The sequence below is a fragment of the Tachyglossus aculeatus genome, chromosome 26, assembly GCF_015852505.1.
Source record: "Tachyglossus aculeatus isolate mTacAcu1 chromosome 26, mTacAcu1.pri, whole genome shotgun sequence".
Classification (NCBI taxonomy): Eukaryota; Metazoa; Chordata; class Mammalia; order Monotremata; family Tachyglossidae; genus Tachyglossus; species Tachyglossus aculeatus.
In genome coordinates, this window is record NC_052091.1 from 20,942,525 (window position 1) to 20,970,035 (window position 27,511).

Sequence of the window (27,511 nt, forward strand, 5' to 3'; positions counted from 1 at the left end):
CGCTGCTTCCCTGGGGCAGAGATGATTGATCCAATGAAGCAAGCAAGAAGACGGGTGCCAAGCCTCTGTCTGCTCCGGGGAAGCAGCATGGCCTGGTGGATAGAGCACAGGGCTGGGAGTAGGAAGGACCTGGGTTCTAATCCTGGCTATGCCACTTGTCCGCTGTGTGACCTTGGACGAGTCTCTTCACTTCTCTGGGCCTCAGTTATCTCATCTTTAAAATGGGGATTAAATGTGGGACAGGGACTGTGTCCAACCTGATTTGCTTGTACCCACCCCAGGGTTTATTACAATGTCTGGCACACAGTAAGTGCTTAACAAATACCACGATTATTATTATCATTATCTTGCCAGTGACTTAGCACTCAATGACCAAACGGGCCAACACAACCATCAGTGGTTGACAATTCTGTTCCAGCAGTCCCTACTGGTGGGAATAAGAGGCGTTTTGGAGACAGCCCCCTAACAGAAAATTAAATTAAATTATGGTTCTCTCTGAGTGCTTACTATATGCCAAGCACCGGGGCAGATACAAGTCAATCAGGTTCGACACAATCCTTGTCCCGCATGGGACTCAGTTTAAGTAGGACTGAACCCGTTTTACAGATGGGGTAACAGAGGCACAGAGAAGTGAAGTGACTTGCCCAAAATCACTCAGCAGACACACGGCAGAGCCAGGATTAGAACCCAGGTTCTTCTGACTCCCAGGCCCGGGCGCTTTTCCACTAGGCCATGCTGCTTCTCAGCGCTGCTTTCCAGAAGACTAGAAAGAACCAACCAAAAATGACCAGCCCCTCCGTTCCTTTCTAGACGTTTATTGAAATGTAAACGCTTCTTGAGGAGCAAAATGACAAGTCGTGTATGCTTAACATGCTCAGTACCTTTTAAACCCATCAGATGGTGAGGGGTGCAGAAGCATTAAGTCCCATAGAAGACACACCTTGGGTCGGCGGTTACAGGAACGTGTACGAAGGCTGGAGGAACTGTCTATTTTTAGGCTTCGGTAGGGCCATCAATCCTAGCTTCCTACCGCTTCCCGATGTCATCTGAATGCCATCTGACGTTGACTGGGAGCCGAGTGAACGGGAAGCTTTGATTTTGGAAGACAGTGTCTTTCTGCAGGTGTTTGGACCCCTGAGGACGTGACGGAGAGAGACCGTTGAATGTTCAGGACCCCCCCAGCCCCAACCGATTACCCAGCAGGCATACTTCCTCTGGGTCCTCCACCAAGCCCTCTCCCCGAGAGGAGCGAGATTAGACCCCCTTGAAGATGGCTCAGATGTCAAGCCCATCAGCCTGCCTTTCTTCCCCAGTCTGCCAGATTTTCTTCTCTGCGGACTGAGCAAGTGGGAAGTTCCCACTTACCCCGATCCCGTTCCGGCAAAGCCCACTCAGCTCACCGGCCCCGCCCCTCCAGATCCCACACGGCCTCCCCCGACCCCCGGAGACAGGAGGGAGATGGAGGAGGCCAGGGGCTTTGGGGTTCTACTGAGGGCAAGGGCAGCACAACTAAATTCGCGGATTCCCCTGGCAAGAGGAGGAAGTGGAGCTGAGTCATTCAGTGGGAATTCTGGGGAGGGGAAGGGGAGACCAGACCCCCCTCCCTTCAATTTGTTCTAGTCCCACCCCTCCAAGCTCCACAATCTGGAACTCCCCTTCCCCACTTCTCCAGCTTTAGTCTCTCTCCATCCTATCCCACCCCAGAGGAAAGTGGAGGGAAAATGGAGGGTGAGAGGGGGGGTGGGGGGGGGGGGGAAGAGAGAGAAGGAGAGAGCGAGAAAGAGAGAGAGAAAGAGAGAGAGAAAGAGAGAGAGAAAGACCTGTCTCACTCAGCCACTACCCCACTGGCCTGATTCCCAAGTCTTCCTCAAACCTCACTTCCCAGCTGCACAAGAAATAGTTTTTTTTCCCCTCTTTAAAAAGAACCTGAGTGGAAAAAAAAAAAAACCCCAAAAACCGAAAACAACTCCTCCCCCCGCCCCATCGCTCCCAGCCAGAAGGCCCACAGCGATAACGGCAGTGTTATCTGCTTGAGGCCTTTCGCCGCAGAGCTATTTCCTGCTCCATTGTGACCACGTTGAATGTGCGCCCAGGCTCAGACGGGTGGCCTTCTGGCCGGCGGGCAGCCAGGGTCCCCGGTCCACCCCCAGGGCGGGAGTGGGGGGTGGGACACTGCGCGCATTCGATCTCAGTGGCCGTGTCACACTTCCTTCATTCATTCATTGGTACGGATTGAACACTTCCTGTGTGCAAAGCACTATACTAAGTGCTTGGGAGAGTACGCTAGAATAATAATAATAATAATGAGAATAATAGTCATATTTGTTAAGCGCTTACTGTGTGCCTGGCACTGTACTAAGCACTGGGGTGGATCCAAGCAAATTGGGTTGACACAGGCCCTGCCCAACATGGGGCTCACAATCTCAATCCTCTATTTTACAGATGAGGGAACTGAGGCACAGAAACAAACACATGAGTGGCTCTTCTGTGGGATGGGTTCAGGACCTTGAAAAGCTTTGGGTCCTCCATCCAAACAGCTACCATGCTGATCCAAGCACTTATCCTATCCCACGTTGATTGTTATGTCAGCCTCCTTGCTGACCTCCCTGCCTCCTGTCTCTCCCAACTCCAGTCCACGCTTCACTCTGCTGCCCGGATCATTTTCCTATAAAAACGTTCAGTCTGGGTTTCCCCACTCCTCAAGAACCTCCAGTGGTTGCCCATCCACCTCTACCTCAAACTCCTTACCATCAGCTTCAGAGGCCTCAATCACCTCGCCCCCCTACTACCTTCATTTCATTCATTCAATCGTATTTATTGAGCGCTTACTGTGTGCAGAACACTGTACTAAGCGCTTGGGAAGTAAAAGTCAGCAACATATAGAGACGGTCCCTACCCAACAATGGGCTCACAGTCTAGAAGGGGAAGACGGACAACAAAACAAAACATGTGGACAGGTGACAAGTCATCAGAACAAATAGAATTAAAGCTAAATGCACATCAATAACAAAATCAATAGTAGAGTAGCTTTTCTACTATGATCAAGTCTGCGCTGCTGCAGGTCACTTCACTTCTCTGTGCCTCCGTTCCCTCATCTGTAAAATGGGGATTAAGTCTGTGAGCCCCATGTGGGACATGGACTGTCTCCAAACTAATGAGTTTCTATCTAACCCAGCATTTAGAACAGTGCCTGGCGTATAGTAAGAGTTTAATAAATATCTTTCAAAAAAACCAAAAACCCACACAAAACCTGGCAGAGAAGTTGCCTCTCAGACAGCTGTGTGCTAAGAGCTTTTGACAGCCAGAATCCTCAGATGAACAACCTGCTGTTTACAGTGGACTGAAGTGAAGTCTCCGTTGGCAAGTAGCAACCTCCGCGTTGCCTGGGGCTAAATCTTCCCTCGCCTTCTGACTGCCAAACAGGCCCATGGCCCGCTGGCCCTGCCCTCCTCCAGGACCTCCTCTAGACTGGAAGCTCACTGTGGGCAAGGAGTGTCATTGTAAAATTGTTCTAGGGGACTCTCCCAAGCGCTCAGTAAATACAAGCTGACTGACCTGTAGAGTGCCTCAGGGCGATAGAGAAGCCCAGGTCAGGGTGCTGGAAGACAGGGCCGGATGTGTACATCCAGTAAGCGCTCAATTAATACAACTGATAATAACTGTGGTATTGTTAAGTGCTTACTTTGTGCCAGGCACTGTAGTATGTGCTGGGATAGATACAAGGTGATTGGGTTGGACGGTCCCTGTCCCATTTAGGGCTTGCAGTCTTAATCCCTATTTTCCAGATGAGCAAACTGAGGCCCAGGGAAGTGAAGTGACTTGCCCAAGGTCACACAGAAGACAGGTGGTGGAGCCAGGATTAGAATCCAGGTCCTTTCGACTTCCAGGCCCAGGCTCTATCCTCTAGGCCACATTGCGTCTCTGACTGATATATTGATGCTCTCTACCCTGGAATCTCCTTGAGGGCAGGGAACATGCCTACCGACTCTGTTGGTAAGTAGGTCCCCGACTAAGCCTCATTTCCTTTTCTCCCACTCCCTTCTGCATCGCGCTGATTTGCTCCTTACATTCACTGCCTCCTCAGTCCCACAGCACTTATGCACGTATCTGTTATTTATTTCTATTAATATCTGTTTCCCCCTCTAGACTGTAAGTTCGCTGTGGGAAGGGAATATGTCTGCCAACTCTGTTTTGTACTCTCCCAAGCATTTAGTACAGTGCTCTGCATACAGGAAGCACTCAACTGGTACCATTGATTGACTGCATGGCATTCTCCCAAGCACTTAGTACAGTGCTGTGCAGACAGCAAGTGCTCAATAAATACCACTGACTGCCAAGCGGGACTACCTCCTCAGCAGGCCTGCCTTTCCCAGTAGTTTTGTCACGATGGTCGAACACACAATATGGATCGCTAGGCCGCCCCACTGGCCGGTGCTCCATGGCAGGGGTGGGGGGAAAAGAAAGACAATTCCTGGTTGGCCGAAAAGGCAGGCTGCAGTAGGGATGAGTGGGTGATGATTGCAGAACGGCCCGAGGGCTCTTCACCGTTTATCGACCAGCTCCAAGTGCCCCTGCTAGACGACCTAGATAACCAAGTCATTTCTGAGGGGCCGGCCAGAGAAAATGAAAAAAAGCCTCCTTTCCCTCTAGCGCTGACCCCCATGTAGGAGCATTCACCTGTTAACCCTTGATTCCCCAGCCTGTCACCCACCCCTCCCCACCCCGAGCAGCAGAGTGATGGAAAAGAAACAAACCTGTTGGCCCCACAGGGTCTCCCCTGCCAGGCTCCGGCGTATTGCAAAATACCGAGTGGTTTAGTGTTTAAAGCCCGGGTCTAGGAGTTCAGAGGACATGGGTTCTAATCCCAGCTCTGCCTCTTGTCTGCTGGGGGACCTTGGGCAAATCACTTCACTTCTCTGGGTCTCGGTTCCCTCATCTGTAAGATGGGGATTAAGACTGTGAACCCCATGCGGGACAGAGACTGTGTTTAACCTCATTAGCTTGTCTCTTTCCCAGCGCTCAGTACGTAGGCTGTAAGCTCATTATGCGCAGGGAACGTATCTGCTTGTTTATATTTTAATAACAATAATGATGGCATTTATTAAGTGCTTACTATGTGCAAAGCACTGTTCTAAGCGCTGGGGAGGTTACAAGGTGATCAGGTTGTCCCACGGGGGACTCACAGTCTTAATCCTCCCCATTTAACAGATGAGGTAACTGAGGCACAGAGAAGTGAAGTGACTTGCCCAAAGTCACATAGCTGACAATTGGCAGAGCCGGGATTTGAACCCATGAGCTCTGACTCCAAAGCCTGTGCTCTTTCCACTGAGCCACGCTGCTCAGTGTACTCTCTCAAGCTCTTAGTACGTTACTCTGCACATAGTAAGTGCTCAATAAATACCACTGATTTGATTGACTGACAATAAGCACTTAAGTACCATTAAAAAAAAGTTCAATCAGCGTTCGGTGATGAGCTCCAATCTCTGGCGGAACGATTAGCGTAGAACACATTTATTTACTTATGGTTCCGGCCAGAAAGAAGCATCACGAGGAACCGTCTGTCCTTCTATCTTTCAATTTTCTCATACGGGCGGAGACTTGGGAGGGGGAAGAGGCTGTATGAGGAAGCACGACAGCTTGTGGAGCGTGAGGAGGACTTTTTTTTTTCTCTCTCCCCGATCTGAAAACAATTCTGTCAAAGTGCCGTTATTTTTAGGGCTGCATTCTAGAACGTTCTGAGACGGCCCATAAAGGCTGCTAGGACCATAACTGAAGAGCAAAAAAAGCGTGACGTTTCTGCAGGTGACAGGGAAGGGCTCTGGTTGGCTGAGAGTGGCCCCGGGTGACAGTCGACCAATCGCATTTATTGAGCGCTTACCGTGTGCAGGGTGCTATACTAAGCGCTTCAGAGAGGATGTTACAACATACTTGGTAGGCACATTCCCTGCCCACAACGAGCTTACTTAGTCTAGAGAGCTACGCGGGGTCACCGCGAGAATGCTATTAGGATTCTTACCTGCCCTTCTCCAGAAAACTTGAAATGGCCGATTTTTTTCCTTCCCGACGTATGACTGAGTTCCAGCTTCTTTCCTCCCTACAGCTTGTCTACTGTCAATTCGCCCTACATACCCCCCGCCAGCTACGCATTCTAAAAGACTCCTCAAAAATACCAAAAGTGTGACAGCAATTTAATGGATCTGAGCGTCTTATCTCAGGCCCCACGGGTGGGTGAGGCTCCTAAGCCCAAAAACCTGTCAGTGCAGGGGGATTTAAACAAAAGTTGTGGTAGTGATGGTATTTATTAAACGCTTACTGTGCACAGATCACGGGCCTGAGCACAGGAGAGAAGAGGCAGGTGGGTCTTAGTCCCCGGTGGAGCAGTGTGGCCTAATGAAAAGAGCATGGACCTAGGAGTCCGAGGACCTGGGTTTGAATCCAAGCTCTGCCAAATGCTTGCTGGGTGACCTGGAGCAAGTCACTGAACTACTCTGTGCCTCAGTTCTCCTGTTCTCCCTCCTACTTAAACTGTGAGCTTCATCTGGGACAGGGACTGTAACCAACCTAATTAAATTTGTATCTACCCCAGGGCTTAGAACAATGTTTGACACACGGTAAGCACTTAAATGCCATAAATATATGGGGTACATATTTTTAATATGTGATGCTTAATGCCACACACAGTATACAGTGAATTAAGAAGCTGTAAGTCTAGGGGAAAACATAATAATAATAATAACAATAATAATGATGGTATTTGTTAAGCGCTTACTATGTGCAAAGCACTGTTCTAAGCACTGGGGGGGATACAAGGTGATCAAGTTGTCCCACGTGGGGCTCACATCCCCATTTTACAGATGAGGGAACTGAGGTTCTGAGAAGTTAAGTGACTTGCCCAAGGTCACACAGCAGACATGTGGCAGAGTTGGGATTCGAACACATGACCTGACTCCAAAGCCCGTGCTCTTGCCACTGAGCCACACTGCTTATCGTGAACACGGTTCACAATACACTCACATTTTCCCAGGTAATCTTTTCCCCCAAATCCCCGCCTGTACGAGAAAGATGAAAGATGGAAGGACAGACGGTTTCTTGTGGTGGTTCTTTTTGGCTCGGACCTTAAGGAAATAGATCTTTTCTATGCTAATCCTTCCGCCGGAGATCACCACCGAACACTGGTTGAATGTTTTGTTTTTTGTTTTTTTTAAATGGTATTTGTTAAGCGCTTGCTATCTTGAGGGACATTCAGGATGGAGGTGGGGAGGCAGGGGGAAAAGGGGTCCAGGAGGGCAGAAGAGTCACTAGGAACAAGGAATGAGGAGAGGGAGCATGACTCAGTGGAAAGAGCACAGGCTTTGGAGTCAGAGATCATAGGTTCGAATCCTGGCTCTGCCACATGTCTGCTGTGTGACTTTGGGTAAATCACTTAACTTCTCTGAGCCTCAGTTCCCTCATCTGTAAAATGGGTATTAAGACTGTGAGCCCCACATGGGACAACCTCATTACCTTGTTTCCCCTCCCAAGCGCTTAGAACAGTGCTTTGCACATAGTAAGCGCTTAACAAATGCCATTATTATTATATATCCTGTATATGTTTGTTCGTATTTATTACTCTATTTATTTATTCTGCTTGTACATATCTATTCAATTTTATTTTGTTAATATGTTTTGTTTTGTTCTCTGTCTCCCCCTTCTAGACTGTGAGCCCACTGTTGGGTAGGGACTGTCTCTATATGTTGCCAACTTGTACTTCCCAAGCGCTTAGTACAGTGCTCTGCACACAGTAAGCGCTCAATAAATACAATTGATTGATTGATCTACACGCAGAGCCTGGCCATGTTGTTTGGACTGGTTCTAGAAGAGAACCTAAAGCTTGGCTCAGTGGAAAGAACATGGGCTTTGGAGTCAGAGGTCATGGGTTCAAATCCCAGCTCTGCCAATTGTCAGCTGTGTGACTTTGGGCAAGTCACTTACCTTCTCTGGGCCTCAATTACCTCATCTGTAAAATGGGGATTAATAATAATAATGATGGCACTTATTAAGCGCTTACTATGTGCAAAGCACTGTACTAAGCCTGGGGAGATTACAAGGAGATCAGGTTGTCCCACGGGGGGCTCACAGTCTTAATCCCCATTTTACAGATGAGGGAACTGAGGCCCAGAGAAGTTAAGTGACTTGCCCAAAGTCACACAGCTGACAATTGGCAGAGCCGGGATTCGAACCCATTACCCCTGACTCCAAAGCCCGGGCTCTTTCCACTGAGCCACGCTGCTTCTCTAAGACTGTGAGACTGCGTAAGACTGTGTAAGACTGTGAGCCCCCCGTGGGACAACCTGATCACCTTGTAACCTCCCCAGCATTTAGAACAGTGCTTTGTACATAGCAACTACTTAATAAATGCCATTATTATTATTATTATTAAGCTGTGTGAAAGTCTATGGAAAGCCAAACCCCATGATATAGCCAAATTTTTGAGGACACATCCTGACTGTAACACGAGGTATTCCTGTATTAATGTCTCGAATCAGTGGTATTTGTGGAGCACTTACCATATGCAGAGCACTGCGCTAAACCCTTGAGAGGGGAAACTGTGTTAGAGGTGGGTACACACTATCCCTGCCCTCATGGAGCTTACAAATCTTAACCCTATGGCCACTTCTTGCCCCTATGTAGCTGTGTGTACCCAACTTCAGCACTTGTGAATCAACTGAACCATGGTGTCATGGTACCATGGTGTCAAGGTAACCATTTATCGAGTGCTTTCTGTGTACAGAGCACTGTACTAGGGGCTTGGGAGTGAACAATAGAGAATTGGTGGACACGTTCCCTGCCCACCAATGAGTTTACAGTCTAGAGGGAACATGACGTTTCTTCAACAGAATGCTCACCTTGGTTTATTCTGATTTCCCTCCTTGTGAATTGTGCCCGTCTCCCTCCTGAGAAATGTGAACTTCCTGTTTCCATTTAGGTCTTGGATCTGTACCCATTAACGCTTTTGATCCCCATCCCGTTCCCAGCCCCACAGCACTGATGTCCACATCTGTACACTCTGCTGCTTCCTCAAACTGGAATTTATTTTAGCGTCTATTACACTGTAACCTTCTTGAGGTCAGAGTTTGTGTCTACCCCTCTACTGTACTGTGCTCTCCCAAGTGCTTAGTACAATGCCCTACACACAATAATCAGCATGGCCTAGTGGAGAGAGCTCGGGGCCTGGAAATCAGAACCTGGGCTCTAATTCTGGCTCCGCCACTAACCAGCTGGATGAGTCACTTTACTTCCTTGTGCCTCAGTTACCTCACCTGCAAAATGGAGATTAAGATTGTGAGCCCCATGTGGGACAGGGACCGTGTCCAACCTTATTAGCTTGTGTCTACCTCGGTGCTCAGTACAGTGCCCATCACATAGCAAACGCTTAGCAAATACCATTAAAAAAAAAAGTAAGCACTCGATTAACTGTACTTTCCAAGCGCTTGGTACGGTGCTCTGCACACAGTAAGCGCTCAATAAATACGAATGAGTAAATAAATACCACTAAATTTGTGAAGCGTTCCATATTTTTCTATTTGTTCTGCCAACTTGACACCTGTCCACATGTTTTGCTTTGTTGTCTGCCTCCCACTTCTAGACTGTGAGCCCATTGTTGGTAGGGACCGTCTCTATATGTTGCCAACTTATACTTCCCAAGCGCTTAGTACAGTGCTCTGCATACAGTAAATGCTCAATAAATACGATTGAATGAATGAATGAATGTAAGCACTTAGTACACTCCATTCAGGAGATACTCCATCAATCAATCAATCGTATTTATTGAGCGCTTACTGTGTGCAGAGCACTGTACTAAGCGCTTGGGAAGTACAAGTTGGCAACATATAGAGACAGTCCCTACCCAACAGTGGGCTCACAGTCTAAAGGGGGAGACTAAGAACAAAACCAGACATATTAACAAAATAAAATAAATAGAATAGATATGTACAAGTAAAATAAATAAATAAATAGAGTAATAAATATGTACAAACATATATACATATATACAGGTGCTGTGGGGAAGGGAAGGAGGCAACGAGGGGGAGAGAAAGGAGGGGGCTCAGTCTGGGAAGGCCTCCTGGAGGAGGTGAGCTCTCAGTAGGGCCTTGAAAGGAGGAAGAGAGCCAGCTTGGCGGATGGGCAGAGGGAGAGGATTCCAGGCCAGGGGGATGACGTGGGCCAGGGGTCAACGGTGGGACAGGCGAGAACGAGGGACGGTGAGGAGATCAGTGGCAGAGGAGCGGAGGGTGCGGATTGGGCTGTAGAAGGAGAGAAGGGAGGTGAGGTAGGAGGGGGTGAGGTGATGGACAGCCTTGAATCCGAGGGTGAGGAGTTTCTGCCTGATGCGCAGATTGATTGGTAGCCACTGGAGATTTTTGATTATTATTACTGGTCGGCTCACCCAACCCTGAGCTCAACTGCATTTGTATTTTCAAAAGCCTCGGGAAGGCATGCAAGAGCAAGATGGAGGCAGCAGGGGGCCTACTGCGTGGCTCAGTGGAAAGAGCACAGGCTTTGGAGTCAGAAGTCATGAGTTCAAATCCCGGCTCTGCCACTTGTCAGCTGTGTGACTCTGGGCAAGTCACTTAACTTCTCTGCGCCCCAGTAACCTCATCGGTAAAATGGGGATTAAGACCGTGAGTCCCCGTGGGACAACCTGATCACCTTGTAACTTCCCCAGCGCTTAGAACAGTGTTTTGCACATAGTGAGTGCTTAATAAATGCCATCATTATTATTATTACTAAGGAGACTTGTGGGTAGGGAATGTCTCTACCGACTTGGCTGGACTGTTCACTCTCAACCGCTCTGTACAGTGCTCTGCACGCATGAGCGCTCAACAAACACCATGGATTGATTGATCAAAGGAGGGGGGAGAAAACAAAGCTCTGGGTTGACTATGAGGATGCACCCACCAGACATCTTTCCTAACAGCTCTGTATTCATCAAAGGGAAGGTGTTATTAAAAACCAAAAAAAGCAACGAAAAAAGATAAAATCATACTTCCCCCACTCCCCACCCTGCAAAAAAAATCAACCACAATAACAAAAAAAACAAAAAACACACCAAACCTGGTATCTGGCTGGGGACAGATACTTTAAGAAGGAGAAATGTATTTAGGTGTAATTTAGTTATATTAACCTTTGTCTCCCCCTTCAGATTGTAAGCTTGTTGAGGGCAGGGAATATGTCTGTTTATTGTTATAGAGCACTACTGTTTAGTGCTCTCCCAAGCACTTAGCACAGGGCTTCGTACTCAGTAAGCGCTCAATAAATACAACCGAATAAATGAAAGATGAGATCTTAGTCTCAATCTATAAGCTTGTCGTGGACAGGGGGTGTGTCTGTTTACTGTTGTATTCTCCCAAGTGCTTAGTACAGTGCTCTGCACACAGGAGGTACTCAATAAATATGACTGACCGATTGACCAGCCTGTTCGTGGGAAGATGAACTTCAAGAGAAAAATTCTAATTACTCGAATACCACCTTCAACTCAAATAGAAACCCCATCAAGCCGACGTCTCTCCCTCACAATTCAGATTGGCAAATGAAGGCCGAGCACAGGAAACCTACCCTTTGGCATTTGACTTCTGGCCGCCAGGTCCGGTTTTCTTCCTCTTGACCCTCTGGAAGGCCGGCGTCCTTTTCCTCTTTGTTCCACTTTCCGTTTTTCTCCCAAAATAGCGAGAAGCGACGTGGACTTCTTCGCCATCCTCTTGGCTGACGGATCTCCCGCCAAATTCTTCCTCGTGGGCACTGACCCAGGAGGGGTCCTTGTCGCCACCACCTGCTAGGGATGGACGGACAGCATCACATTTTAATCCAACGGCAGCAACCGACTGTAAGGTCGACACTTTGTGGGTGTGGGGAAAGTCAGATATAGGCTTCCCTGAGAGTCCGGAGAGAGAATGTAAGCTCACTGTGGGCAGGGAATGTGTCTGTTGATACACTGTACTCTCCCAAGCGCTTAGGTACTGTTCTTTGCACACACTGAGTGCTCAATAAATACGAAGGAATGAAGTGACAAGGACCACTGCCACCTTCAGGATTCATGTACCACTAGGGCAGGGATCACGACTAGCGATTCTATTGTATTAGCCTAAGCGCTTAGTACAGTAAATACTCAGCATATGGTAAGTGGCCAATAAATACCACTGGCTGTCTATCAATCAAATGCTATTTATGGAGCGCTTACCGTGTGCAGAGCACTGTACTGAGCGCTTAGGAGAGAACAATACAGCAGAGCAGGTAGACATTTATTCATTCAATCGTATTTGAGCGCTTACTGTGTGCAAAGCACTGTACTAAGCACTTGGGAGAGTACAACACAGCAATTAGACACATTCCCTGACCCTAACGAGCTTACCGTCTACAGTCTCTCTCCTACTTAGACTGTGAGCCCCATGTGGGGAGAGCGACTCGGTTAGATCTATCTCGTTTAGTTCAGTGCTTTGCACACAGTAAGCGCTCAATAAATATGATTGAATTGAATGAATGAATCTCATATTTAGTCCAGTGTTTAGCACATAGAAAGCACTTAACAAAATATCACTATTCTTTCTATTCACCACAGGGCATTATGTAAAGAGGGATCCAACTACAGCAGTTACCTATTTCTTAGGCTTTTCACAGAGCTGTTAGATATCATGACAGGTAGTATAACATATATACAGTATGTTTCTTCATTTTGACACCTGTCTTCCTGTTTTGTTTTGTTGTGGGTCTCCCCCTTCTAGACTCTGGGACTGTTATTGGGTAGGGACCGTCTCTATATGCTGCCAACTTGTACTTCCCTAGTGCTTAGTACAGCGCTCAATAAATATGACTGAATGAAAACAGTCAATTGATTGATCGATTGAGTTGGAAGAGATGTTCCTGCCCACAATGAGCTTGATTACCAAATGCAGCCAAGGGGCTAGGGGATATGTCATTCATTCATTCATTCAATCAATCGTATTTACTGAGGGCTTACTTTGTGCAGAGCACTGTACTATGCACTTGGAAAGTACAATACAGCAATAAAGAGAAACAATCCTTGCCTACAACGGGCGGTATATCCTGACTGATCTCCTTGTATGGCACAATGGAGTCACCAATGCGCCATTCTTTCCTTGAAACAATCGCAGACAGATTATGGCCCTCCGTGAGCCTTGCATCAATCAATTGTATTTACTGAGCACTTATTGGGCACAGAGCACTGCGCTGAGCACCTGGGAAAGTACGATATAACAATACAACAGACACATTCACTGCCCACAACGAGCTCAAGTCCTATAGGGGGGAGACAGTCATTAACAGAACTAAATCAATCAAGGATATATACGTAAACGCAGTGGGGCTGAAGGAGGGGTGAATCAAAGGAGCATATCCAAGTGCAAGAGTGATGTAGAAGGGAGCAGGAGAAGAGGAAATGAGGGATTAGTCAAGGAAGGCCTCTGGGAGGAGATGGGCCTTTGGTAAGGCTTTAAGGTGAGAAGTGCTAAACAAACAAACCCCCAAAAAGAATTCACAGGACTGGAATTCTCCCTAACTCGACACCATGCCGCTAGCCAATGATAGCAATTATGAAATTCTGATTAGTTCGTATCTACCCCCAGCACTTGGTATACTGCCTGTGACACACTAAGTGCTTAACAAACACCATAAAAAAACAAAACAAAAAAAAATTCACAGGGCTGGGATTCTGCCTAACTCAACACCGTGCTGGTAGCCAACGTTAGCATTTATGAAATTCTCGAGCATCTTTTCCTCTTTTCACGCCCACCCACTCACGCCCATAACAGCTGTGAAGTTTTCCTCATGGCGTAGTCAGAGGCTGACTAGGAATGTACAAACTTCCACTGAGGATCACAATTGGTGAAGCGACTGGTCTCTCCCGACCCTTTGCGATCACTCCATTTCTCCCCTGACACTACCGCGACCGGGCCTCATATTTGGCAGAGAGAATAATCGCTCCGTCTGTGGTCTGGGAGGACGGGTCCCGAGCTCGCCCCGCGGGCCAGGGGCAGAGGTGGGGATCTCGAGGAATCTCAGCTTCCCCTCTGTGTGGTTTTCTTCAGCTGGCAGCTCAAACGGTTGCCCTACCCGGGAAACCTGTCTGGGCCAGGCTTGTGACCTTTTCATATCTGCACAAATGAAAGTCCCCTGTCGAGCACATCCTGGGGCCCGCTGGGAGAGTGCCACAAGTTCTCAGTGCTGGTATTTGTTAAGCTCTTACTATGTGCCAGGCACCGTACTGAGCGCTGAGCAAATACAGTTGGAAACAGTCCCTGTTCCATTTGGGGCTCATAGTCTCAGCTCCCATTTTACAGATGAGGCAACTAAGGCCTAGAGAAGTGAAGTGGCTTGCCCAAAGTCACGCAGCAGACAACCGGCAGAACAGGGATTAGAACCCATAACCTTCTGACTCTCAGGCCTGTGCTCTGCCCACTACGCTACCTCTCCTCAAACATCAAGTGGCAAGACAAACAACCTGAGTGGGGAGGAGGGATTGAACAACTCTTCGAACTGTCCACTTGTGCTAAATATGCTCACAGCCATCTGGCTTTCACTATGAGCAGAGTCTTTACGGGTTTTTTTCTTTTTTGCTGTAATTTGGGCACTTTTCCCACATTCTAATGGTTCTGTTAAAAAAAAAAAAAGAGGAAGGCAAGCATAAAACTTCACAAATGGGGAGAGTCTCAATCCTCTGGTGAGAGCTGAAATGATGGAAAACCTGTCAGAGAGGATAACCCTCAGGGACTGGAGAGGGCCCCCAATTAGCATATTACGATCATGTCTTTTTATATTACATATTTGCATGTACGTATCTTTAAATGGTATTTTACCAATTACCTATTTATAATAATGATAATAATTATGGTACTTGTTAAGCACTTACTATGTGCTGAGCGCTGTTTTAAGCACTGATGTAGATACAAGTTGACCAGGTTGGACACAGTCCCTGTGCCACATGAGATTCACACTCATTCCGCACTCTTCATTTTACAGATGAGGTAACTGAGGTCCAGAAGTCAAATGACTCACCCAAGGTCACACAGCCTGACTTCCAAGCCCACACCCTATCCACTAAGCCAAGCTGCTTCTCATTTTAATGTCTGTCTCCCCCTCTAGTTGGGAAGCTCGCTACGGGCAGGGAGCATGTCTGCTAATTTTGTTGGATTAGAGTCTTCCAAGAGCTTAGTACAGTGCTCTGCACATAGTAGGTGCTCAATAAACACCATTGATTGATTGATCTGCCTGCCCTGAAACGCAACAGATGTGACCGAGGATATTACATCACTCGGTCCCGATGGGTGGCTGGTTGTCCTTCGACCTTTTAACCTCTACGGGCTGAATAGTGTTCTGTAGTCAGGTCTACAGGGTCCTGTCAACTGGGTGTTCTGGGCCTCCATCCTGTCCCCTCGCCGCTTGTCTCCGAGAATCAGCTCCGATTCCCAGGGGCGCTCCCTGAGGTCTGTTATGGAGCAACAAGCTCAGATTGCAGGGAGAATATTCCCCTATGTTTGTTTTTGTTTTTTTTTTAAATGGTATTTGTTAAGCACTTACAATGTCCCAGGCACTGTACTAAGCGCTGGGGTGGACACAAGCTCATCGGGTTGGACACATGGGGCTCGCAGTCTTCATCTCCATTTTACAGATGAGGGAAGTGAAGTGACTCACCCAAGGTGTCACAGCAGATGAGTGGCGGAGCCGGGATTGGAACTCAGTTCCTCTGACTCCCAGGCTCAGGCTCTATCCGCTAAGCCACTCTACTTTTCAACTTGAGACAACTGTGAGACCAAGGACTTGAACTCCTTGTAATCATCACCTCCCTCTCCTCCATCCTGGTGGTTGTGGTGCTTAATTTTCTAAGATTTAAGTCATTCATTTATCTCCATCCATTTGACTGCTCTACTGGACCTCTGGAGGAAGGTCTTACTTTTATGGTAGTCTCTTTTAGTGCTCTATTTTTATGAAAGAGCACATGGAAGGCACCCAAAAAATACCACTGAGGGAAGGACTCCCCTAAGCTTGTTCTCTAGACTGCAAGCTCGTTGCAGGAACGTGCCTACCAACTATGTTGTATTGTACTTCAGGAGCTGAGTATAGTGCTCTGCACATAGTCAGAACTCAAACACCACTGACTGTAAGCTTGTCTCTAGACTGTAAACTTGTTACGGGCCAGGAACACGACTACCAACTCTGTTGTATTGGACTCCCCCAAGTGCTTAGTACGGTGCTCTGCACAGAGTAGGAGCTCAATAAATATGCCTGATTTCTTCCAAATAAGGTCTACTCCCAATTGATTAAACTCCCCTCCAGGGGGTCCTTCCCAGAGGCCTGGAGAAAGCGCTCACCCACCCCGCTCCAAGGGCAGACCCCTACACCGCTACCCAACTTAGACCAGGAAAACGAATCCCTCTGTCCCACTGTCCTCTGGCCGCTGGGAGGGGAGGGGGCACGAAAACCACAAACACCCCAAAAACATGAGACGGAAGACCCATGGGGCTCAGAGAGGAGAGAATGTACTGCAGGTTTTTTGTGTGGGCTCAGCTAGATTCATTTGAAGTCGAACTCAATACAGGCTATGACTGATTCAAACAAGTCCCAGGAAATTGAGACTATTACATTACAACTGTATAATTAACAAAAAGAGTTTTGATTTTCTATAAAGCGTTAGTACCATTCAAATAATGATTACTCAGCTGAAAATCCCACTTCGAACAAATATTTAACATTATGAGAGGCCCAAGTACCTTTTTTAAAAGAAAGTTTGAAATAATTCAATCACGAAAGTCGGTGCCACTGAAAGTACCGGGCTGGAGTAAGGCTGTTAGCCTCATTGTAGCTTGCTAGAGTGATGGGCCGGGCCAAATTCATCCATGGTCCTTTCAACTAATCAGTGGTATTTATTGAGCGCTTACCATGTCCTAGGCACTGTATTAAGCACTTGGGAAAGTACAATACACCAGAATTACCAACACATTCCCTGCCCATAATGATCTTACAGTCTAGGGGGAGAAGCAGCATAGCCTAGCAGATAGAGCACGGGCCTGGGAGTCAGAAGGATCTGGGTTCTAATCCCAGCTCAGCCACTTGTCTGCTGTGTGACTTTGGGCAAGTCACTCCACTTCTCTCATTTGGATAACGGGGATTAAGGCTGTGCACCCCATGTGGGACAAAGACTGTGTCCAACCTGATTAGCTTGTAATGACCCCAGCGCTTAGTACGGTGCCCGGCACATAGTAAGTGCTTAACAGATACGATTACAGAAAAAAACCCCCACAAAACAAAACAAAAAAACCAAAAAACCACAGATTTGATAGGCATAATCCCTGTGCCTTGCCTTCCCTCTGGCTGAAAGTTCTCTACCAGTATCCTCTCAGGATACCGGGGTGGGGGAGAGCAAAACGATAAACTCCTGTCCCGACTGATCAATCAATGTGTGTTCAACATTGTACTAAGAGCTTGGGAGAGTCCAATACAATAGAGTTGGCAGACACGAACCCTGCCCACAAGGAGTTTACAGCCCACAGGGGAATGAAAACCATGCAGACTTCCAAATTGAGGGAGGGCCCTCTGTTTTAGTTTGTTTTTATGGTATTTGTTGAGCACTTACTATGTGCCAGGCACTGTACTGAGCGCTTAGGCCAATCAGGTTGGACATGATACTTATCCCACCTGGGGCTCACAGTCATCACCCCCGTTTTCCAGATGAGGGAACTGAGGGCCAGAGAAGAGAAGTGCCTTGCACACAGCAGACAAGTGGTGGAGGTGGGATTAGAAACCAGGTCCTCTTGACTCCCAGGCCCGGGCTCTATCTACTAGGCTTTGCTGCTTCTCACGCTAGGCCACGCTGCTTCGCATGCTATTCTTCCCGTCAGCACACTGCTTTAGTCCCAGAGGGCTCGCCGCTGGAACTTAACAGGCAAATTTCTGTACCCGAATAAATCTGATCGTGTCCAGAGGGAGCTTGGCAGGACTTAGTATTGCTAGATCCCAGCATTTCTATCCATTCATTCATTCAATCGTATTTATTGAGTGCTTACTGTGTGCAGAGCACTGTACTAAGCGCTTGGGAAGTACAAGTTGTCAACATATAGAGATGGTCCCTAGCCTACAATGGGCTCACAGTCTAGGGGTTCTTGAGGAGTGAGGAGAACTGGACTGAACTTTTTGGAGAAACATGATCCAGGCAGCAGAGTGAAGTATGAACTGGAATGGGGAAAGACAGGAGGTAGGGAGGCCAGTGAGGAGGCTGATGCAGTAGTCAGGGCAGGAAATGGGGATCAATCTGTGGTATTTACTGAGCACTTACTGCGGGCAGAGCGCTTCGAGTACAGTACAACAGAGTTAGTAGACGCATTCCCTGTGATGTGTGCTTGGATCACTGCAGAAGCAGTTTGGAAGCGTTTCTCTGCGAGCCTCCCTGGCCCCTTGGGCCTTGAGCTTTCCACCCCTCTTTAATAATAATAATAATAATAATAATAATAATAATAAGATTTATTAAGCACTTTTTATGTACCAAGCACTGTTCTAGAGATCGTGTCCCAGTGTTAGCACTTGTCCACCTTTCCCACACTTTCATTTTCAGATGGCGGGGTCCTTTAGAGTCTGGGACTCTTCCACACTTTGATCTCTCCCTCAGAGCCGGTTCTTGAACCCTCTTTGACTGACTGTTGGTTTTTGGGTTTGGTTTTTGTTAGGTTTTTTTGGTATTTGTTAAGCGCTTATTATGTGCCAGGCACTGTACCAAGCTCTGGGGTAGACACAAGCTAATCGGGTTGGACACGGTCCATGTCTCTTGTGGGGCTCCCAGTCTTAATCCCCATTTTCCAGATGAGGGGACTGAGGTACAGAGAAGTGAAGTGACTCGCCCAAGGTCACAGCGCAGACAAGTGGCAGAGCTGGGATTAGAACCAAGGTCCTTCGGACTCCCAGGCCCGGGCTCTATCAAGTATGCCATGCTGCTTCTCAGGGTTGCTTGATAATAATAAGAACAATAATAATAATGATGATGGTATTTGTTAAGTACTTACTGTGTGCCAAGCACTGTTTTAAGCGCTGGGGCAGATACAAGGTAATCAGGTTGTCCCACTTGGGGCTCACAGTCTTAATCCCCATTTTACAGATGAGGGAACTGAGGCACAGAGAATCTAAGTGACTTGCCCAAGCTCACACAGCAGACAGCAATGGTAATGATGGCATTTGTTAAGTGCTATGTGCACAGCACTGTTCTAAGCGCTGGGGAGGATACAAGGTGATCAGATTGTCCCACGTGAGGCTCACAGTCTTCATCCCCATTTTACAGATGAGGTAACTGAGGCCCAGAAGTTAAGTGACTTGTCCCAAGTCACACAGCTGACAAATGGCAGAGCCGGGATTAGAACCCAAGATCTCTGACTCCCAAGCCTGTGCTCTTTCCTCTAAGCCACACTGTTTGATGCTATTCACCTCTGCCTCATTGCCATCAGCGGGGGAAAGAATAAAATAAAAAAAACAACAGTACTTGAGAAGCAGAAGCCGAGGCAATGGAAATGGAAATGACGTGTGAATTATTGAGCAGTTCAGTGGATCAGACTCTCTCCCTCCTGAGACGCTCTCTTTTTAAAGCCAGGGCATCTTGAGAAGCAGTGTGAAGTCACTCAGACCACTGAGGCACTACACTTCAAGCTCTGTGTATTAGTGCTTTGGTGATTAAAATAGCACTCATGATTCCGGGTGGCTTTCAGAGGTGCCTAGCAGGAAACCACTCAACTAGACACCCCTCACTTAACAGCCCAGAACAGATATGTCCCTAACCAGAGGAGGTTTGCAAACATGCTGTTTACAGAAGTTCAGAAACCAGATGTCCCATGTTCAGTTATATTTAGAGATAGTAAACCTGGTAATGTCCAGTCGGAATATTTCTGCAGGACTCCAATCACTTCAGCACCGTATTTCTCTAGTTTATCTTCCGTAACTCCGTCGATCTGAAGCAAAACCTCAGGGTCGGACGATAGAGATTCTGTGAATGGAGACAAAAGAAACGACCGTTTGAGAGACCCTGATCTCTCTTCGGGTATCAACTGTACCCAAGACGCTTTCTGTAAAACAAGAAACTTCCAGTTTCTCATCGAGATGAAAACGGGCATCATTCAGAGGAAGGACAACCCAACTTCTCCAGAGACTTCACTTGAGGATTTGGGAAGGGAACATCAAAGGCTCAGCTAATTCGGTCGGGAATCTGGCCAATGGCCTTTCATGTTTCCCAGTTTTTTTGTTAAATTTTATCTGTTAAGTGCTTACTCTGTGCCAGGCACTGTACTAAGCATTGGGCTAGATAAAAGTTAATCAGTTGGACACAGTCCACGTCCAACATGGGGCTCAAAGTCTTCACCCCCATTTTCCAGATGAAGGAACTGAGGTCAAAGAAGTGAAGTGACTTGTCCGAGATCGCACAGCAGACATGTGGAGGAGCTGGGATTAGAACCCAAGTCCTCTGACTCCCAGGCCAGTGCCCTTTCCGCTAGGCCTCATTGCTTCTCTTCTTGCCTGCTGCATGACTCAGACTAGTTGCTTTACTTCTCTGGGCCTCAGTTTCCTAACCTGTAAAATGGGAATTCATTACCTGTTCATTCCTCCTCCCTAGACTGTGAAGTCCCATATGTGAGACGAGGATGGTGTCTGTCCTGCTTTGTATTGTGCAGGGAATGCGTCTGTTTATTGTTATATTGTACTCTCCCAAGTGCTTAGTACAGTGCTCTGCCCCACAGTAAGCGCTCAGTAAATATGACAATGAATGAATGAACTTGTACCTATGGGATCTAGCACTTAAATACTTTAAAAAAAAACGTGGACAAAATTCACATTTGTCTTTGAACTCCGACACCAAGAACTTTTTTTTTTTTATATATGGTATTTGTTAAGCACTTATTATGTGCCAGACACTATTTTAAGTGCTGGGGACGATACAAGCTAACTAGGTTGGACACTGTCCTTGTCTCTCGTGGGGCTCAGAGTCTTAATCCTCATTTTCCAGGTAAGTCAACTGAGGCCCAGAGAAGTGAAGTGACTTGCCCAAGGTAACATGGCAGACAAGCGGCAGAGCCAGGTTGAGAACTCAGGGCCTTCCGACTCCCAGGCCTGGGCTCTAGCCACTAAGCCACTGGAGAAGCAGCATGGCTCAATGGAAAGAGCACGGGCTGTAGAGTATCAACTGTGGAGGTCATGGGTTCAAATCCCAGCTCCGCCAATTGTCAGCTGTGTGACTTTGGGCAAGGCACTTCAGTTCTCTGTGCCTCAGTGACCTCATCTGTAAAATGGGGATGAAGACTGTGACCCCCCCGTGGGACAACCTGATCACCTTGTAACCTCCCCAGCGCTTAGAACAGTGCTTTGCACATAGTAAGCGCTTAACAAATACCATCATTAGTATTATTATTATTATTATAAGCCACGCTGCTTGGGGACCCATCTTTACCTGCAATCTTCTTGAGAGTAACGGTATTAAAAATATTGAAGTAATGGACACCAAACACTTTGCCCAGAGCTTTGCAGACTTCTGTCAGTTCCCCGAGGCACTTTTTCACCATTTCTTCTCGTTCGGACACCTTGGCCACTAGTGCTTTCTGCTTTCTGATGCTGCTTGCGTTCTCCGTCTCTATAAAGTCCACCTTCATAAAAGCGGGGGGAGAGAAGGCACAAAAGGCAACGATACAGGCATGTCAACGGAAAGCTCTGAAAGGCTACGTGTCGCTTAATAATGATGCTATGCTCTGCCATCAGTTTAGAGGTTTATCTATCACTTAATAACGGGTTTGATTTTTGGCCAAGGCTGCCGTGAACACATTTCACCCTTGCGAGTCACGAAGGGGGACACCCCTCCTCCCCCGGCCTCCACCCCTACTTGGCTCTTCAGTTTCTTTAATGATATTTGTGAAGCACTTACTACGTGCCAGGCCCTATTCTACGCACTGGGGTAGATACAAGGTAATAAGGCTGGACTCAGTGCATGTCCCACATGGGATTCACGGTCACAATCCCCATTTTCCACATGAGGGAACTGAGGCCCAGAGAAGTGACGTGAGTTGCCCAAGGTCCCTCAACAGACAAGTGGCAAAACTGGGGGCCAGAACCCAGGTCCTTCTGACTCCCAAGTCCAGGCCCATCCCCTAGGCCAAGCTGCTTTGAAACAGAAATGCTGTCTTTCAGAGAATAATCACTACTCAGGCAGTGATCATTTATGGCTGCTTGGCTTGCAACGCCAAGCCCCTACGTTTGTTTGCCAGGGGTTTTCATTTTTGATTCTCCACAGTTCCCCTTTTGAAAGAGCAGGGCTTGGTTTGCAGGAGAGGCTTGCCTCTTAGGGATTGGAATGGCATCTGGTTTGCGCCTGGGGCGAGAATGTGTCCTACTGGGTGCGGTTCCCCCACCATCCCGTTCCCCAATTCTCCTAATGCAGCAGAACTGCCCCTTTCTTCAGGCCCCGGGGCCGTGAGCCCGTCTGGAGAAGACACGTTCACTGGCCTCACCCCAAACACGGCCGTGGCAGCCCAGGTGTGTGGCCTAGTGAATCGAGCACAGGCCTGGAAGTCAGAAGGGCCTGGGTTCTAATCCTGTCTCCGCCACTTGTCTCCTGTGTGACCTTGGGCAAGTCACTTCACTTCTCTGTTGCCTCATCTGTAGAAATGGGGATTAAAACTGTGAGCCCCATATGGGATGGGGACTGTGTCCAGCCTGATTAACTTGTATCTAACCTAGTGCTTAGAACAGTGCTTGGCACACAGTAAGTACTTAATATGTCACACAATAATGATTATTTCCCCAAAATAAGGAGGCCTGTGTTGGAATGTTAGGGATGGGACTTATCTCCCTGCCCAGCCCCCAATCCCCTCCTCTGGCACCCCTAATCTTCACTCTTCTTGCATAAAGCCGATATACACGTTTCCCTTATCCTCCATGGGTCGGTGGGGGGAGGGTGGCAGTTTCCTGTACAGTGCCTGTGATGGACAAAACCACATATTGCCAAGAGAAAAGGCCGATGGATTAAAGGGAGCCGGGGACTGCTCCTAATGAACTAGGTGAAATTCACGGTTTGTGGAAAGGCAACCCTCAAAACAACATTCTCAGGTTAACTGCGGCTCTGGAAAACCATGGCTACGCAAAACCATACACGTTTCAGAAGGATGTTGGCTATTTTAGGTGCAGAATAAGTAGGTGGGGATGTAAGCAGGCAGGAGGCCGGATTCTGAACAGCGCTTGACACATGATAAGAGCTTAACCATGAGAAGCATGAGAAAGAGCATGGCGTAATGGATAGAGCACGGGCCTGGGAGGCAGAAGGTCATGGGTTCTAATCCTGGCTCCACCATTTGTCTGCTGTGTGACGTTGGGCAAGGCACTTCGCTTCTCTGGGCCTCAGTTACCTCTTCCATAAAACAGGATCGAGACTGGGAGCCCTAAAAGGGACAGCGACTGTGACAAGCCGATTTGCTTATATCCACCCCAGTGCTTAGTACAGTGCCTGACACACAGTAAGCACTTAAATACAATTACTATTATTGTTAATAACCAATATCCTAATTACTAAAACCAGATTCATCAGAGCGTGAATGAGGCACGTTAGAAGACGCCTTATTTATTTACATTAATGTCAGTCTCCCCTGTAGACTGTAAGCTCATTTGTGGGCAGGGAATGTGTCTGTCATATTGTTATTTAGTCCTCTCCCAAATGCTTACTACAGTGCTCTGCACACAGTAAGTGCTCAGTAAATATGACTTACTGACTGACTGATTCAACTCTTAAGCCAAAGCAAGAGGAAAAAAGTAGAGAAAAATCCAAAGTGGATTCTTGCAAACCCACTGGAAAATTCCCTGGCTGGGAAGGATTTATTCTAGCCTGGTCACCTCTCCTGCAGGAAGGAGAAGAGTCACATTAATCTGCACCCTGAAATCCTTCTAGACTGCATGCTTCTTGTGGGCAGGAAATCTGTCTGTTTAGTGTTCTATTATACTCTCCCAAGAGCTCAGTACTGTGATCTTAACCCAGTAAGCGTTCAATAAACACGACTGAATGAACGAACTTCACCTCTAGTTTTGTCTTGAGATTACAGACCCGAGAAGGAAGCACGGACTGAAATTACCTTCAAATACCCATTAAGGACAGCCTGGGCTCTCTCTCCGGCTATGATATAGGCGATCGGTTGGTCATTAGCATTGATGAACAAATCTTCATCCAGAATCTTGTCCAGGACCAGTTTTTTGAAAAGCCTTTCAGCATTGTGCCTGGAGTACGAACTCCCCTTCCCAAATATACCTGACTGAACCTTGGCACTTTTGCTACCTGATCAGAAAGAAAATACACTTGGTCATTCATTCACAAGTACCGGCACTGAAACATTCGCCATTCATAAACAGATCCTCAAGATACGGATCTGGACACATCTTCTATGTGCAGCCTCGGTTTCTGGAGCGACCCAAAGTGGAAAACTGGACTTCGGGAAAGTGACCTTTTTCTGTTATGGAGCAAACTGCTCGAAAAGCGGGGAGTATGTAAGATTCAAAATACTAAGATTGCCCAGACTTTTTATAAATGGAAACCAGCATATTGCTCCCACTTCCCATCAATGAAGGCATTCATACAAGGCTGATGACTTCTTCACCAAAACTGCATTAGCTTTTGTGACCTCAAAATGAATCGTTCCTAAGCCATGAAAAATAACTTTTGCCAAAATGCGCATAACACATCTGAATGAATACCTATACATTACATATTGTGAATTCTTTATTTCTATCGATGTCTTTCTCCCCCTCTTCATCGTAAGCTCGTTGTGGGCAGGGAACGTGTCTGCCAAGCCTGTACTCTCCCAAGTGCTTTGCACATAGTAAATGCTCGATCATAATAATAATAATAATAATAATGGCATTTATTAAGCGCTTACTATGTGCAAAGCACTGTTCTAAGCACTGGGGAGGTTACAAGGTGATCAGGTTGTCCCACAGGGGACTCACAGTATTAATCCCCATTTTACAGTTGAGGTTACTGAGGCACAGAGAAGTTAAGTGACTTGCCCAAAGTCACTTAATAAATACCACTGAATGAATGAATCATTATGGGCCTTACCCAAGAAAATATCGACCAACATGTTCATGGTAAATCTTCCAGGGGAAGTTAAATTTCTCATATTTCTTCTTCCCTGCAGTAAATCAAGTTCCTGGACAAATCTGACAATATTTTTCACATCCTCTGTCACATCTCTTGATTTGTAATCCTATGAGCAAGAATACAATTTTGTTCTTGAGGTTTACGACTGATTTTCAAACCTATAAAACTTTACCAAGGTGACGCTTAATCCGATGACATCCTTTTACTCTATATTCCGTTTCTCAAGACATCCATTCCCACAAGGCCACAAATCATGGCTTTTAAGATGAATGCACATCATTTCAGCTGCTGAAGAATTAGCTGAGGACATTGATAGACAGGCCAGGGGGCTGGATTCTGAGCAGTGCTTGACACACAGTGAGTGCTTAATAAATGTCACAATGACTCTAAGCCAGATTCAGACTGAAAGTGAGGCACGTTTCAAGGTGCATTTACTCTTTCAAGCCAAGTAGACCTAAAATGCACATGGGGAATAAACAAAACAGCTCCCTTGTAGCCCCTGCCAATAGCTTGCATTGATTTTCCTGTCATTCCGCATTGGTCGACATGATATGCAGCATTAACACACCATTATTAAGCACCTTCTGCCAGAGGCTTTCTATTTCATTGGACTCGGCTAATTTCATCTGCTCTTGCCTTTGCTGTTCCTCTTCGATTGAAGCTGGGTATTTTTTTGGAATGTAGAAGTCCGTGCTTTCCCTTCTTTCAAAAACAACTGGGTAATTTACTGCAGTTTTATAAAGTTCAGAATTCTTATGCGTTTACATTTTTTATGGTATTTTTTAAGCATTGAGTGCTGGGGTAAATACAAGCCATTCAGGTTGGACACACTCTACGCCTCACAGAGGGCTCACAGTCAATCTCCATTTTACAGATGAGATAACTGAGGCACAGGGAAATGCAGTGACTTATCTGAGGTCACAGAAGACAAGTGGCAGAGCCAGGATCAGAACCCAGGTCCTTTTGACTCCCAAGCCCGTGCTCTAGGCCACTAGGCCATGCTGCTTCAACTCTAAAAACTAATGATTACATTTAATGTTTCTTTTTCCTCACACAAGACTGGATCGTAAACAGCCATATTCATTCAATCGCATTTATGGAAATTATAGCCCGATGATATTACCAGGGAAAACCACTAAGGATTATGTGAAACATTAAGAAACTGAGAAGCAACTGGAGAGCCTTTCTTCTGACTCACTCTTCCTAAATGACACAAAGATAAACATCAACTTACATTCTCTAACCTGTATGCTTCTTGTGGGCAGGGAATGTGTCACCTGACTGTTCTTTTGTCCTCTCCCAAGCGCTCAGTACAGTGCTCTGCACATAGTAAGCGCTCAATAAATATCACTTGATTGATTAAGAAAAATATTCAACTTCCCAGGATCATGGGGGGTGGGGGTGGGGGGAGAGAAAGAGAGAGATATGTTGGGGCTCCCGTGAATAGCAGCCCAACGCGTACTACAGGGCCTGAGGAGCCGTGGCTTTTGGAAAGAGTCTGGGCCTTGGACTCAGGAGAGCTGGGTTCTAATCCCAGCTCCACCACTTGTCTGCTATGTGACCTTGGGCAAGTCACTTCACTTCTCTGGGCCTCTGTTTCCTCATCTCTAGAAAGGGGGATTCAATCCCTGTCCTCCTTCCTACTTCAGACTGTGAGCTTCATGCGGGATTTGATAATTTTGTCTGTACCCCAGTGCTTAGTATAGTGCTTGGCACAAAGAAAATGCTTTCATATACCGGTTCCTCCCCCTCCTCCTTCCCTCACTCCCAACGATCTGGCCTCCTACGTCATTAACAAAATTAAATCCATCAGGTCCGATCTCCCCAATGTCACTTCCCCCCCATCTCCAACCCCCTGGCTCTCAACACTCTCTGCTACTCTCCCATCCTTCCCAGCAGCATCCTCAGAGGAGCTCTCCTCCCTCCTCTCAAGTGCTACTCCGGCCACCTGTGCTTCTGACCCCATTCCCTCTCATCTCATGAAATCTCTCGCTCCATCCCTTCTCCCCTCCTTAACTTCCACCTTCAACTGCTCACTCTCCACTGGTTCCTTCCCCTCTGCCTTCAAACTTGCCCATGTCTCTCCCATCCTAAAAAAACCCTCTCTTGACCCCACCTCACCTTCTAGTTATCGCCCCATATCCCTCCTACCATTCCTTTCCAAACTCCTTGAACGAGTTGTCTACACGCGCTGCCTCGAATTCCTCAACACCAACTCTCTCCTCGACCCCCTCCAGTCTGGCTTCCGTCCCCTACATTCCATGGAAACTGCCCTCTCAAAGGTCACCAATGACCTCCTGCTTGCCAAATCGAACGGCTCATACTCCATCCTAATCCTCCTCAACCTCTCAGCTGCCTTCG

The 27,511-nt window shown here is 47.1% G+C and overlaps 1 protein-coding gene across 5 annotated transcripts in view; it reads right to left on the reverse strand.

The window, feature by feature from the left end:
• Positions 1-805: 805 nt before the first annotated feature.
• BLM (BLM RecQ like helicase) overlaps positions 806-27,511 on the reverse strand; it is a 100,818-nt gene continuing 74,112 nt past the window's right edge. For 4 of the 5 annotated variants that reach the window (XM_038767463.1, XM_038767466.1, XM_038767461.1 and 1 more), the window contains 6 exons: positions 25,109-25,256; positions 24,129-24,328; positions 21,467-21,659; positions 19,889-20,011; positions 11,596-11,812; positions 806-1,134 (listed from right to left, as the gene is read on the reverse strand). In XM_038767463.1, coding sequence (XP_038623391.1) covers positions 954-1,134; positions 11,596-11,812; positions 19,889-20,011; positions 21,467-21,659; positions 24,129-24,328; positions 25,109-25,256 — 1,062 coding nt within the window. In that variant the 3' untranslated portion in view covers positions 806-953. The remainder of the gene's footprint in view (positions 1,135-11,595; positions 11,813-19,888; positions 20,012-21,466; positions 21,660-24,128; positions 24,329-25,108; positions 25,257-27,511) is intronic. The other variant, XM_038767465.1, reaches the window with a different exon arrangement.